We start from the raw sequence: 14,146 nt of genomic DNA on the forward strand, positions 1-14,146 counted from the left end.
TATATTCTGTTTCTCCCAGGTCTTATTCTTTCTAAATAACAATAGATTGTAACAGCAAAACTACACATTTACTTTGCATATTGTACATGTGACACATTCATGTGAGTGTGTGGCTGCCTGTGCCTACATGATTGCATGTGGAGGTTACAGCAGGACATGAATGTCTTTCTCTATTATTCCCTGACTTATTGCTTTAAGACAGGGTCTCTTACTAAACCAGAAGCTTGATGTTTAGACTAAGCTGGCAGACTAAGTTGATGCAAATCTACTTGTCACCCACCACAACTCCCAGTGTTGGGGTTATAGACAAGCTCAAGCATGCTTGTTTTTCATATGATTCTAGATAACTAAGTCCTTTGCAAGTGATCTACTGAGGTATATCCATGGAGGGTGTTTAGCTTACTATCACAGTACCTACTGAGCTATTTTCTATGCCCCACAGAATGTGTTTTACTTTCCAGCATGCTCTCCATTGGGAGACTTCCCCATCCTTACATTCAGACATGAATCTTCCTTTTAGTTTAACATTTTATCCTCAGCATTCCACAGTGTGGGTGTACTGCCATTTCTCCATCCAAAATGGTACACTATAATTCTACCTTAGCTTTTACAATTGTTAACCTTGTTAATAATTTTGCAGGTGGCTTTGTACATATGTCCAAATATTTTTGAACCATTATTTCAAGGTGTGGACTTGGAGGCTGTTGTATTGATGACTTAGTATTCTGCTAGTGACCTTAAGAGATGAAGTTTAGCTGGCTGATGATATATTATTGGAGGTGTGTCTTTGGTATTGAATGTTGTCTCCACTTGTCCCTCCCCTAGTTTCTTGGCTTCCCTGATATGAACTTCTCTGCTCACCCTCTCACCATGAAACAGAAACTGAAATATATTTTCCTCCATTTAAGTGTTTATATGGAGTATTTTGTCACAGTGACAAAAAGTTAACACACGAAGTCTGGCATATGGATTTGGGATCAGAAACAGGAGCTTGGAGTGTTGCTGCTGTGGAAGGTCTGGAAGCATAAAGGGTGGCTTTTATGTGTAGAACACACTATTAGTGAGGTTTCTGTCTGATTTTAAAAGTGATATGAAACCCAGGGAGGCAGTATATGCTTTTAGCCCCTGAACAAGGGAGGCAGAGGCCAATGGGTTTCTGAGAGCTCAAGTCTCACTTGTGTGATCTGATGGAGTGTATATCTGTGGGTGTCCCAGAGTTAACTTGGATCTATGCAGTAGCTCATGATAGCAGAGCTGGAGATAAAGAAAATGGTGGATTAACATGAAATCTAAAAGGAGATTCTTTAGTAGTTACTCAAAAGATAGCTAGTGAATAAATCTTTGTGATTAGTATCTAAGCACCAAAACAAGAAAACAGTCTTTATAAAATACAAATCAAGAGGATATAAACACCATGGGTTATAGAAGATCAACTAATGAAAGATTGAGTGGAGAGAGAGACAGAGAGACAGAAAGATAGAGAGAGATATAGAGAAGGACATAGAGAGAGAGAAGAGATCGCAGTCTATGGAAAATGGAGAATTATTTCCTTTAGCCATAGTTGGCTGGGGGACTGGTAAATATCCTTAGTGACTAGAATTTCACAGAAGTATTTACAAGAGTGTTTGCTATCTGAAATTAAAGTAGAAGCAGTTTTCTTTCTGGAAAAGAAAAAAGTGAAATGTTGAGGCCTGGATTAGTTGTCAATGTGCTTGCCTTTTAAGTACAGAGTCCTGAATTTAATAACCGGAATCCATGTGCAAAATGACAGCTTAGGTGCATTGTGCTTGCAGGCCCAGCTATAAGAAGACAGCTAAATTGATCATTGGGGCTTACTGACTGGCCAGCCTAGCTACTTGGCAAGCTCTAGGCCAGGGAGAAAATAAAATAAATAAAAATAAATAACTATAAACAGAGAGACTCACTTGGGACTTTCTTTCTGTACCATAATTTATTTTCTCCTAAGTATTAATACTATGTCTGATTATTTGAATTTTGGTGCTAAATTGAGAAATTTCTCGGATAAAGCAATTGCATGCATAAGGAACATGTGTAACACATTGAGTGATGAAAGCATGGAAATAGTGCTCATCATGGCCCTGGTGAAGCCATTTGTGAAGGGGCCTCCGTCAAAGTGTCATACCGTCCACAGTGGGTTACTTGAAAATACATTCTGAGAGCACCCAGGTAATTTCAATAGATCTTGATCTACTTAGAGGACTTTGAGTTCTAATGGCCAGCATTTAGTAGAATTCTTAAAGTGTTCTTTATTGCTGAATATAAAGAACTCTTGTATGTCTCTTAAATGATCCAAAACATTGTGGATATTTTTAACACTGCTAACTTCAGGTTTAACAGCTTCGTTGTGTGAGCTACAATCACTTGTACAGTTCTTCTCAAAGTAGACAGTCTAATTGATACTTTTTCTCATATTAGTGTTAAGGACAAGAGATAAACTGCATCAACTCAGATAAAATGTAGAAAAACCTTGCCACCTGAAAAGTGTAATCTTTAGGGTTGTGGAAGGGGCTGTCTTTATCTCACTATATTTTAAAGATTTCACAAATTAATAATGGAGCACAAGTGAAAATAAATTTCCATTTGAGGAAATTTATAGAATTGTGTGTGCCATCACTTTTCTGTAGTATGTAAGTATATGTATGTATGTATATATTTATTAGTTTCCATGTGTGCCATTTTTATATTGTTAAAAACCTCTTTGTACCAAGAATTTTTTGTGTGTACATTCATGCACATGTGCATATATATGTACAAGTATGTGTGTGTATTCATCTGTGTGTGGTGGCCAGAGCGACAATGTTAGTTGTCATGTCATTTTTTTTGAAACAGTGTCTGTTCTTGGGACTGGGTGCTTAAAGGTAAAGCTAATGTGACTGTCTTGCAAGTCTCAGTGATATGCCTGTCTCTACCTCCCCAGTATTGATATTTCCAGTGTGTGCCAAGAGGTCTACAATATTTTACTCTTTAACTGGGCTTGGAGAATTATTGAATTAAGGGCCTGAGGTTTGCATGACAGCTTCCTGTTATGGAATATTAGTTTAAGATATGATACATTCATCTATGCTTTATAATATTAATTTAATATTACAAAGATGTAATGCATTATTTTACATTGCATGTGTTTAACTTTGTCAAACTGTGTTTTTTTGACTGCCTAAAACACTTGACTGTTCTAATAAAGAGCTAAATGGCCAATAGCTAGGCAGGAGAAAGTACTTGTGATGCTATGAGGCAGAGAAAATAAATATGAGGATAAATTTAGGCTCCAGAGAATGGGAGGAGCTACAAAAGGAGAAGGAAAGGGGACACCAGGGCCAGACCATGCAGCCACACAGTCAGTTATCAATAAGAAGGAAAGAAAGATATAGAGAATAAGCAACGGCTAAAAAACCCAGAGGCAAAACATAGTCAAGGAGAAACAGGGCAATTAAAAAAATCTGAATAGAAATAAGCCAAGTTAAGCCTGGGAATTTATATGTAAGAATAATCTTGGTTTATTTATTTGTGAGCTGGGTGGCAGGTCCCCCAAAATTTAAACATACACATACACACAAAACAAAATGAAAACAAACAACTACAGTTCTACAGTTTCCCAAATGTACTATTGCCCTGGTTCCCAAGTCATCCAAGCTGACAGCTTCATTTATTGTCAGTAGGATCTTGGCAATCTCTATGAAGATTTTTCTCCTTCCTCATTGGTAGAGTGAAGCCCTAGTATGCACATTTGGATCTTAGTTTGAATATAGGCCTGTGACATAGGTGAAGGAGAAAGCTAAAGTGCATTGCAGTCTCAGGGCATGGTAGCTTCAAGTCCTGACTACAGGGCTATTGTTTCAACATCATCTTTTTTTCACCTATAGAATGGAAAACAACACTGTGAAGGCCAAATCTGTGATTGTGAACACATGTCAAGATTTTGTTTAGAGATTATTGGCAGCATAAACCTGTGAGAAAGCCAATATCCAATGGTGTCTGTGGAGATACCTGGCAAAATTCAGACAAAAACTTATGTTTGATTGAAAACAATTAGGATATTCAGGTTATCTATCATTGAATATTTGGTTAAAGGCTATGAGATTTAAGGTAAGATAAATGGGTAAGTTGAATTTCACAGAACACTTTACATTGCTAAAATATAAATGTGTATTTATAAAGTGAAATTGGAACTTAATATTTTAATATAGGCTCATTGCACAAGAATTAGGAAAAAGAAAAGCTCTCTGAAGAAAGCAAGGGACACCCAAGAATGTGGGTGTGGTCTTCTCACAGAAGAATGTTAAAAAATGTGAAACACCCAAGTGGAGCTATACCCTCAAGAGAAAATCATGGAATATTGTAATTTGTTGTTGTTTTTTTCCAGAAAAGTTTCCTTTGTGTAACCATCTTAGTGGTTCTGATCCTAACATGTATTGTAGAGCAGGCTGACCTTGAACTCACGAAGATTTGCCTACCTCTGCGTCCCCAGCGTTGGGATTAAGAGACTATACTACCATGCTTGGCAAAAAATATTGTATATTTTAAAGCAAAAATTACATATAGATTTAATTAGTATTGCTAGATATTTCTTCCAAAGCAGCTTCAATTTACCTCATACAGACATATTATACTTCTGATCCAGTTTGGGACAATTATTAATAAGATCTTAGATAACGAAGATGTTGGAGCTCATCAGTCCAAGTCAATGGCCAGAGCAGTCAAAATCAGGCATTCCTTATATGCATCCCTAATCACCACAAAGGAGGAGCCAACATCTTACTTTCTCTACACAGATATTCATTCTGTGGTCTCTTCTTTCATTTTTGTGCATGTGTGTAGGTGTGTGTGGTGAAGAGCACATGCATGGAACAGTACACATATATGTATGAGCCAGGGAACAATATTGGATATCTTGCTCTATCAATGTCCACATTATTTCTTTGAAGCAGGGTTCAGTCTCTCATTGAACCGAGAGCTGGGCTGGCAGCCAGAAAGCCTCAGTAGTCTTCCTAATTCTACCCTCCATAGTGCTGAGCTAAAGTGAATATGTGCCAATTCTTGGCTTTTTACATTGGTGCAAAGGATTCAAACTCAGGTTTTCACACTTGCTATATCCCCAGGCCTCATGGTATGCCCCTTTCCTTCTGCTTTCTGTTTATCATGAGTTGAAGAGTCTTCAGTACTGCAAGATGCTGCCACCCTGGTCTTCTGCACAATGTAGCCACCCTACAACAGTTTGAATCTTTTCTTTCTTTTTTTTTTTTGAGACAGGTTTCTCTGTGACTTTGGAGGCTGTCCTGGAACTAGCTCTTGTAGTTCAAAGTCACAGAGATCCTGCCTGCCTCTGCCTCCCAAGTGCTGGGATTAAAGGTGTGTGCCACCACTTACCGGTCAGTCTGAGTCTTTTGATGCCATGAACAAAAGGAGTTATTTTTCTTTTAAGTTTGTCTGATATCTTGGTCATAGATTTTTGAATGTAGCTTACACTCTCCTTCCTTATAGCACCATCTCTTCGTTGTTCAGCCTCCCATTTACATTCTACAGTGTGACTCAGGAACGGGCATGTAGGTGAAGTAGAAGCTGACTACCATGTGTCCTACTGGCAATGCCTAGCACATGAGAAGGCAGTTCAGCTGACTCTCCCTCATTGGAAATATGCATTCAATCACCACATCAGCATCATTTCTGATAGGCTGGGATGTAGGTACGCTGGCAGAGTATTGACCTACCATGTATGAAGAAGCCCTATTGTCAATTTCCAGTCCCACATGAACTGGGTCTGGTGGTAAGAGAAATGGAAGTTTGAAGTCATTCTCAGATGCATAAAAATTTCAAGGTCAGCTCAGACTGGGATAAATGAGTCCCTGTTCAAAAACACTCCTTGAACTGGAAGAAAAAAAAAGAATCAATAAAATAGTCTTTTATTAAATGCTTACTCTTTGCTATTTGGGGGATTTTGTGAATGTATTAATCTAATTTTATCTGATCATAATGGTTATCATAATAAAATAGCCAATATATGACACTGATATAGCAGGTTTACTTAGTAGTTTTTGGGTTATGAATCCAGGTGCCCTAACGTGAGCTTCTCTCTGGCTGCATCTTCTCATAGGATGGATAGCAATGCATGAGTACATGAGAAAACTAGCAAGTGAGTACAGATTGAAGGAGAAACAGGCTGAACTTGCTTCAATTTTAACAATGTTCCCCTGAGAACTAAGGAACTAAACATGGCTACCTCCTGAGAGTACATTCCCCAAAACCTGAGATCCCACCCAGGCCCCACCACATGGTTGTACCACTTTAAACATAAAACATTTCATCACAATCGGGCGTTGGTGGCACACGCCTTTAATCCCAGCACTCGGGAGGCAGAGGCAGGCAGATCTCTGTGAGTTCAAGGCCGGGTTGGTCCGACAGCCTCCAAAACAATACAGAAAAACCCTGTCTTGTAAAACCCAAAAAATAAAAAATAAAAAAACAAAAACACCAAAAAAAAACACATTTCATCACAGCAGACCAGTTGGGGACAATAAAAAATCCAAATCATAGCAGTGACATAGACAACAAGCAGTGCCTTCTGGATCTTAGGTTAATTAATAAGGGTTTGAAGCAGGCAACAAATCCCGAACATTATACACAGATAGGCACAGTCTGCAAAGTGTTAGAGAAAAATGAATGGGAGCTGGGAAGATAGCTCAGTGGGTAAAGTATTTGTCTTGCAAGCATGAGGACCCAAGTTTTATCATAAAATAAGCCAGCTATGATGATACACACTTGTAATCCCAGCGTTGGGAAGGTGGAGAAAGGCAGATAATCTGGAACTCACAGTCTAGGCAACCTAGTCTACGTGATGAGTTCTATGCCAATGCAAGACCTATTTCAAAATCAAAACAACACAACAAAAACAACAAAAATAGAAAAGCAAAACTCCAAACCACCATTCATCTACCAACCAATGAAACAAACCACACTTACACACACACACACACACACACACACACACACACACACACACTTAAAGGTAAAAATAAACCATTAAGTAAGCAGTAAATACAAAACAAAAAATCTTAACAGACAAAAATGGGTAACTGAAAGAAGAGAGGAGGTAGTCAGCAGTAGAAGGTTACAATATTAAATAGCATGATGGTAGAGTCCTCATTGAGAAGGTGATCTTTTGGCAGACCTGAGAAGGTCAGGAGTGAATATAAGTATCTAGAAGAATTTCCTGTGCAATAGCAATGGTACAAAATCTGACAAGGGAGCATCCCTAACATGCTCTAGGGACAACCAAAATGTTATCAGTATTGGAGAAGGCAAAGCAGAGAGAGAATAGACAAATATGAGCTTGAAGAGTTAAGTTGGTGCAGTTCATGTCAGTAGGAACTGGTTGGCCATTTTCAGCTTCTTTTACTTGAAGAGTACTGATCCCCTGAAGACAATTGGAATGTATTGTTTAAGGCAGAAAAGCATCTTTTCGACTTTAGAGTGGAAAATGAGTAGAGAAGTCAAGGGTGGAAGCTATCCGATAACCACAGCTGGTCATGTAAGAGATCCTGGTGGTTCACACCAGCATAGCATCAGGGGAGCCTGGGAAAGTGCTCAGATCCAGGCAGACTCCTGAGGTACAGACAGCAGGATTTGTTCACATCACCAACAATGGCTTTGGAGTAGGATGCTGCAGCTCTCAAAGTCTTGCAATTTGCTTTTTCTTGCTGTGGACAAGCACAATAACCAAAGGAAACCTTGAGAGGAAAGGATTTATTTAGTGTACAGGTTGCAGTTTATCCTTGAAGGAAGCAAAGTTAGGAACTCAAGCAGTGAAGGAACTGGGGGCAGTAATCATAGCAGGAGCAGAAAACATAGGGAGATGTTGCTTACTGGCTTTTTTCCATGTATTTTTACACCTGCTTTTCTTTTTCTTTTTATAATTCAGGACCACTTTCCTAGAGGTAGAACAGCCCAGAGTGTGCTGAGCCTTTCCACATCAATCGTTTACCAAAAAATGACCCTACTGACTTACCTACAAGACAATTAGATTCAAGTTCCCTCTTGCCAAATGACTCTGATTTGTGCTATGTTGATAGGAAACTGAATACTACAGGTGACAGGGAAAATTCTGGAGGGACCCCAAAACAGAAGCGAGCAACAGATGTATAAGTCAGTTACAGATACATAAATGTTTGAAGCTCTTTGGTGTTGTTGTCCATCAGAAAGCTGAGATGGAAATCTTCAATTCAAGGGGAAACACAGTGATTAAGATATAAACTTATGCTGATATGTAGTCACCTACTAGTTTTGGTTTGTTACATAGCCATATGATTATTAATAGAAGAAACCAAATTATCTTTCTTCTGTGAACCCTGTCCAAATTACAGATAAACCAGCAAGCTTCAATTTCCTTAACTACCTGAAATCCTTTTGTATTCATAATCATTTCCCACAGACTAACCTTCAGCCTGGCCCTGTCAAAGACAAGTCACACATGGAGAGCTCCCATGATCTTTCCCCTATCACTGGCAACAAAGAGACCTATGTTGCTGGTAGGTCAGTGAGTACCAGGAGGCTTCTTGTTTCTACCTCTCTAGAGATATCATTATAGACACATGTGGCCACGTCTTGCCTTTTTACCTGGTTCTGTGCCTTATGCTTGCACAGCAAGAGACAGAGCCATCTGCCTGAAACCAGAAAAATTTTGATTTTGGGGGATATCTTCTGAGTTATTATATTCTTCTTTTTATCATTGTTGACTTGCTTCTGCTTCAGTATCTAATGTTTTCTTTGAACTCTTCCTGTCATGATCTCAAATGCACTCTGATTTTACAAAGAGGCAAGGTGTCTCTCAGTGTATCTGCCATGTTCTGCAAGACAAACACTCTGTTAGTTTTTCTGGCCTCTTGGAAAGCCAAAAAAGTTGATATATTTATACTGAAAAACTGCACTGAGCAGTCACATCTGTTCAGATCTTTTAAAACAATCTGCATGCATGTTGAAGAGAAGGGGAGTTGTGCATGATGTGTGTGGGTTCACCTTTTTTTCAGGTGAGTGTGCATGTAGAGGTGAGAGGTGGACATAGGATATCTTCCTTCAGAGACTTCTACTTTATATCCAGAGTCAGGATATCCTATTCAACACCACTGTGAATGGTTTTTATTTTCTAACTAGGCAGCTTGTCCTGGGGATACCCTGTCCATCCCTTCTGTGTACAAAGATCATAGGTGTCCTGGCTTGTCTGTACTTTGACATGGATGCCTGGGATTCAAATTCTGTTCTTCATACTTGTGTCGCGAATATTTTACCAGTATTTTCTGAGCTGTCTCCTCAACTACCAACCATTACAATTTAAACTAATAGTCTTATGCCCAAGACCACCAGTATCCACATGCACAGTTTATTCCCCTTTTAGCTCTAGGACATTCTCTTTCTGTATATGGTTCCAAAATAATCAGTTTGTGCCAAGCAGAGGGGAGAAAGGAAGTAAAACAATAGCTAAAATGAACTGATTGAAGAATCTGTAAATTATGCTCATGAAATTGTCTTCTTAAATAAGCAAATTTGGCTTATAAATCTTATATCAACTGTCTGTGTTGAGATGATTCCTGTGCACTAGTCCCAAACACACCTTTCTGTAATGCAACTCTCCATGTTTTCATTCATTTTGCTTCTTATTCCAGGATTATTAGGCTTTTTTCTATTTCTCAAATGTGTTTTTCCCTTCCAGAAATACATCATTGATTCTTTAGTGACCATAGACAAATGACTTTGTAGCCCACATTTTCAGTGCTAAATTGAGTTTATTAACACCAGGGCAAATTCTGTGGGAGGCTTATTAAAGATGTGCTCAAAGAGGCCCATATTTATGGCAGCTTGCCCCAAGGCTTCTCCCTTCAGATCTTTTCCCATGTATCTTTTACATTTTTCATATGCGTGAAGTCATGACCATAACAGATGTTGGGATCTCGTATGCCATAATATAAGTCACCAAGATCAGGCTATTTGCAAGTTTTTTGGCATCATAACTAAAAGAAACATAGACAAAAGTATTGTTTACCTTCCTTCATTTATGTTTCTATTGTTAAAGCAGTTGTTGAGGCAGTAGGTACCTCAGATGATAAAAGTGCTTGCTGTCAAGGCTGAAAACCTGAGTTTAATCCTAGAGACCCACATTGTGGTAGGAGAGAATTCACTCCCTCAAATTATCCTCTGACCTCCACATATCCCCCATGGCATGTGCTCCCTGCTGCCACTATTAGGCACACTAAATAAATGAATGAATAAATGTAAAAAGAAAATTTTGAAATAATCCCATTTTTAGCTGCCAGGAAAAGGCACGTGATACCTGGGACTTCATTGAATCTGCATGGGAGTAGGTATGATAGGATGAAAGGGAATGAGCTAAGCAGTTACAGGGAAGTCTTGAGAAAGGTGAAGTCAGGGTAAGAGATGTTCAGAAGCCGGACTGGAGATGTGGCTACCCATTTAAGAGTACTTGCTATTCTTGCAGAAGACCCTGGTTCAGTTCCCAACACCCACATGGTGGCACACAAACATCTATAACTTCACTTCCAGGGTATCCAAACAACGTTTTTCAGGCCTCTTTGAGTATCAGGGACACATACATGCGGTATACATGCAGACATGTAGGAAAACACTCATACCCATTACACGAGAAAAATAAAGAAAAGGGAAATGTTCAAAAGCAAGGTAATGGTGGGGTTACAAATGATGAAAGGAGTCCTGTCGGAGGATGCTCAAAACAGTGCTATCTCTATTTTAGGTTTAGGGAGAAAAGGGGGTGGGTGGGAGGTGGGGAGGTGACAGGTGTTACTCAGATTTTGTTAAAAGGACACTGTATTGGTTTGGCATAACTAATAAAGTTCTTCAGGATGACTTTGACGTTTTCTAAAAAGGTAGAAATTCCTTGCATATTAATTGGGGGAAACATTAATCTTTAACCCATGTTCTGTTTCTGTAGGTTGAGATAGCTTCCAGAACATCTCCAACGAGTAGCACAGACAGTAATCTGTCAGTTTTTCACTTCCTTTCAAACAGTCACCATACTTTCAATTGTAAAGTAATAACCCTTCTGCACTGTGTGCCACAATAAACATCACTCTGTTTCCACTTCTGTCTAACGCTTTGTGCAACAGCATTTAGGCTTTAACTAAAGGTAGAACTTTACTCTGAGATCCCCACTACTCAGAAGTACAGGCAGATCTGTATGGTTTTCATATCATTTAATTCTGACACTTATAGGACTTTAGCAAATTTGCTGCTCCCAAAGGATTTGCTTGTCTCTATGTTTCAGTTGTCTTGGTTTGTTTTGTTTATTTGTGCGTTATCTCCCATTAGGTGTTTGCCAAACTACTGTGAGCATGGAGGACACTGTGCCCAGTCCTGGACCACCTTCGACTGTAACTGCAGTGATACTGGTTACACAGGCGCTACCTGTCATGACTGTGAGTACTCATATAGTATGCCCACAGTGTATTAGCAGAACTCAAAGAATACTGTGTGGGACCCCTAAATGTTCAACATGGTATGGACACTGATAATCTCTTCAAAATGAATTTTCCAGTAGGATGTTATATCTCAAATACTAAAGCAGGAGGAGAAAATGCAAGAAGATAAGACATGTCTTTGTGGACTTTATGAGATTAAGACAAACAAATCAAACCTGTATATATGCTAAAGTAGAAGAGAGAATGATGATATAAGTACATAGGGGAGCTGCAGAATAAATGGCTTTGTCTTGATGGCTTAAGTTTCCTGTTATAACAACTAATATATATCACTGGTGTAAATGGCAAGTGACATGATGTATGTCTTAGTTATTTTCCTGTTCCTGTGATAAAAAACAGTCTGATCAGAGCAACTTAAGAGAGAAAGTTCATTCTGGTTTACATCACCAGAAGGATAAGGTTCATCACAAAGGAGGAAGACATGGCAACAAGTGGGGAAAGCAAGGTAGAAAGAACAGAATCCTGAAAGGTCATTTTGTATACACATTTAGGAAGCAGAGAGTAAATAGGAAATAGGGTAAGGCTATACACCTTCAACATCCATTCCTGGAGACCCATTTCCTCCAGTGAGATTCTACCTGCTAAAGGCTCTGCAATCTTTCCAGAGTCACTAGGTTTGGAGGAGAATAATCAAAGATGCATAGTGTGGTCCAAAAGCTGTGGTTTCATTTTGCAGTATGTATGTGGATGCACATGTATGTGTGTACATGTGTGCTTACTTGTACTGGTGTATGTGGAGGTCAGAATCTAATGTCTGATGTCAATTTCCTGTCTCCTTAGTTGTTTCTGAGATGGGGCCTCTCACCTCACATGTAGCTGCCTGTCCACCATTGAGCTCGGGGATGGTGGGAACACAGCACGCTTGCTTAACTTTTACAAGAGTAATTGGGTACAGATTCAGGGTCTCAGGCTCTTCCAGCTGAGCTTTCTTCCCAAGCCCATGAAATGGAGTATTTACCTTACTGCTCCTCAGAAATGGCACTTGGTCAAAGGGCATGGGGAAAGAGCTGACTTCATACTTCCAACTCTTCCAAAGTATTAAGATAATGTGTGCTTCAAATGTCTTTTCTGTGACTTGATATTGCCTTTTCTTCCAGAATTGCTTAACAGATGAAACTATTTACCATGTCTTATTACTCAACAATGGAATATTGAAATAAGGATTATCTTTTGTCTTCTTGGGGATTCTTGGAAAAATACATTTTTCAGAAGACTGATATGACAGTAGAAGGAGTGTTCCCATAAAGGTGTCCTTTATCATTCAAAACAGGCTCTTTCAAGCAATTCTGGTTTCCGTAGTCATGTGTTTAATGATTGCCACATACTGAGCTGGTTTGCTAAGTGACAGTGCAGTTGCATAGTTGTCTCTCTCTGTCTCCTATTGAGTGGCTGTCCTTGATCTGCTTAACTTGTGTCTGGTGACACTTACAGGTGCACAGTCAGGGTCTCAGGCTCCTCTAATCTCTTCACAGTATAGATTGCTGACATTCTAACAAAGCCTTTCAGGTCATTTTTCAGCTTTACAAAAGGATGTCAGCTTTCTTCTCTCAAGTTTGATGGAGTGCTGCTTGCTTTGGGCAGTCAATAGGCAGATATCGACTGGGAGCATATCAAGCTGTCTAGCTCCCAGACTTACCAATCATCACAGAGCAGGGGGCTTTGCTAGTTCCTCTATAGTCAAACAGGCCTCTTAGTCACATTTGGATGGTTGTACATGGTAAGGAATTTCTGACAAAAACTGAAATATTTCAAAGTATCTTTCATATTTTTATCTCAAGTTTATATTGACATTATTATACGAGTTTTTTTATCAAGATTGGCATTCTTTACCTCAATGCCAATAGCAGATGGTTCTCATCTTCAAGTAGACAAGAAAGCAGAGAAGACAGGAGAATGAGATAACTGAATGGAAGGGGGTGCAGAAGGATAAGGAAGGGGAAGGAGAGGAAGAGAAAAGATGGAGAAAGGAAGAAGAGGGACTAGAATGGAGAGAAGGAAGGAGAAGGGTACAGGATGGAGTGAAGAAAAGTCAAGAAGAACAAAGAAGCAGAAGAGAAGGGAGAAGTGTGTGCGGGCATGTGTGTGTGTGTACATGCATCATGCTTGCACAGCATGTGTGCAGACACATGTAGAGAACTCAACTTTGTTGAGATGTTGTTTTCTACAGTCTTCTCCAATCGTATTTTGAAGACACAGTCTTTCACTGAACCTAAGGCTTACTGATTCACCTAGACTAAGAAGCCAGAAGGCTCCAGGGATCCTCCTGTTTCTTCCTCTCCAGTTCTGGTATCTGGTGCCCTGTACAGCAAGTTTTTTTCTAACTAAACAACCCATCTCCCTCCAGCACGGATCTATTCCACAACATGCTGAAAAACATAAGTGAACCTGTGATACTGCACATGCCATGATGTGCTGTTACTAGGCTGGGAGTGCTGCTCCTGAGAAAGGAAAGGCATTTCAGAATAATGAAGGCTTCAGAGGAGACATAGAGGATGAGAAGGAGAAGATTAACAAGAGGGAGTCAGCATGGTGTTTTGATACTAGTAAAGGCTCTTGCTTGGTTAAACATGATGACCTGAATTTGACCTCCGAGACCCACATGGGAAAGGAGAGAACTGATTCCTGTA

The 14,146-nt window shown here is 39.4% G+C and overlaps 1 protein-coding gene across 2 annotated transcripts in view; it reads left to right on the plus strand.

Moving 5' to 3' along the window:
- Cntnap5 (contactin associated protein family member 5) overlaps positions 1-14,146 on the plus strand; it is a 919,042-nt gene that overhangs the window by 518,979 nt on the left and 385,917 nt on the right. For both annotated transcript variants that reach the window (XM_040737777.1, XM_040737776.1), the window contains one exon: positions 11,350-11,456. In XM_040737777.1, coding sequence (XP_040593711.1) covers positions 11,350-11,456 — 107 coding nt within the window. The remainder of the gene's footprint in view (positions 1-11,349; positions 11,457-14,146) is intronic.

This window comes from Mesocricetus auratus, unplaced genomic scaffold (assembly GCF_017639785.1).
Source record: "Mesocricetus auratus isolate SY011 unplaced genomic scaffold, BCM_Maur_2.0 Super-Scaffold_100676, whole genome shotgun sequence".
In the NCBI taxonomy this organism is placed as follows: Eukaryota; Metazoa; Chordata; class Mammalia; order Rodentia; family Cricetidae; genus Mesocricetus; species Mesocricetus auratus.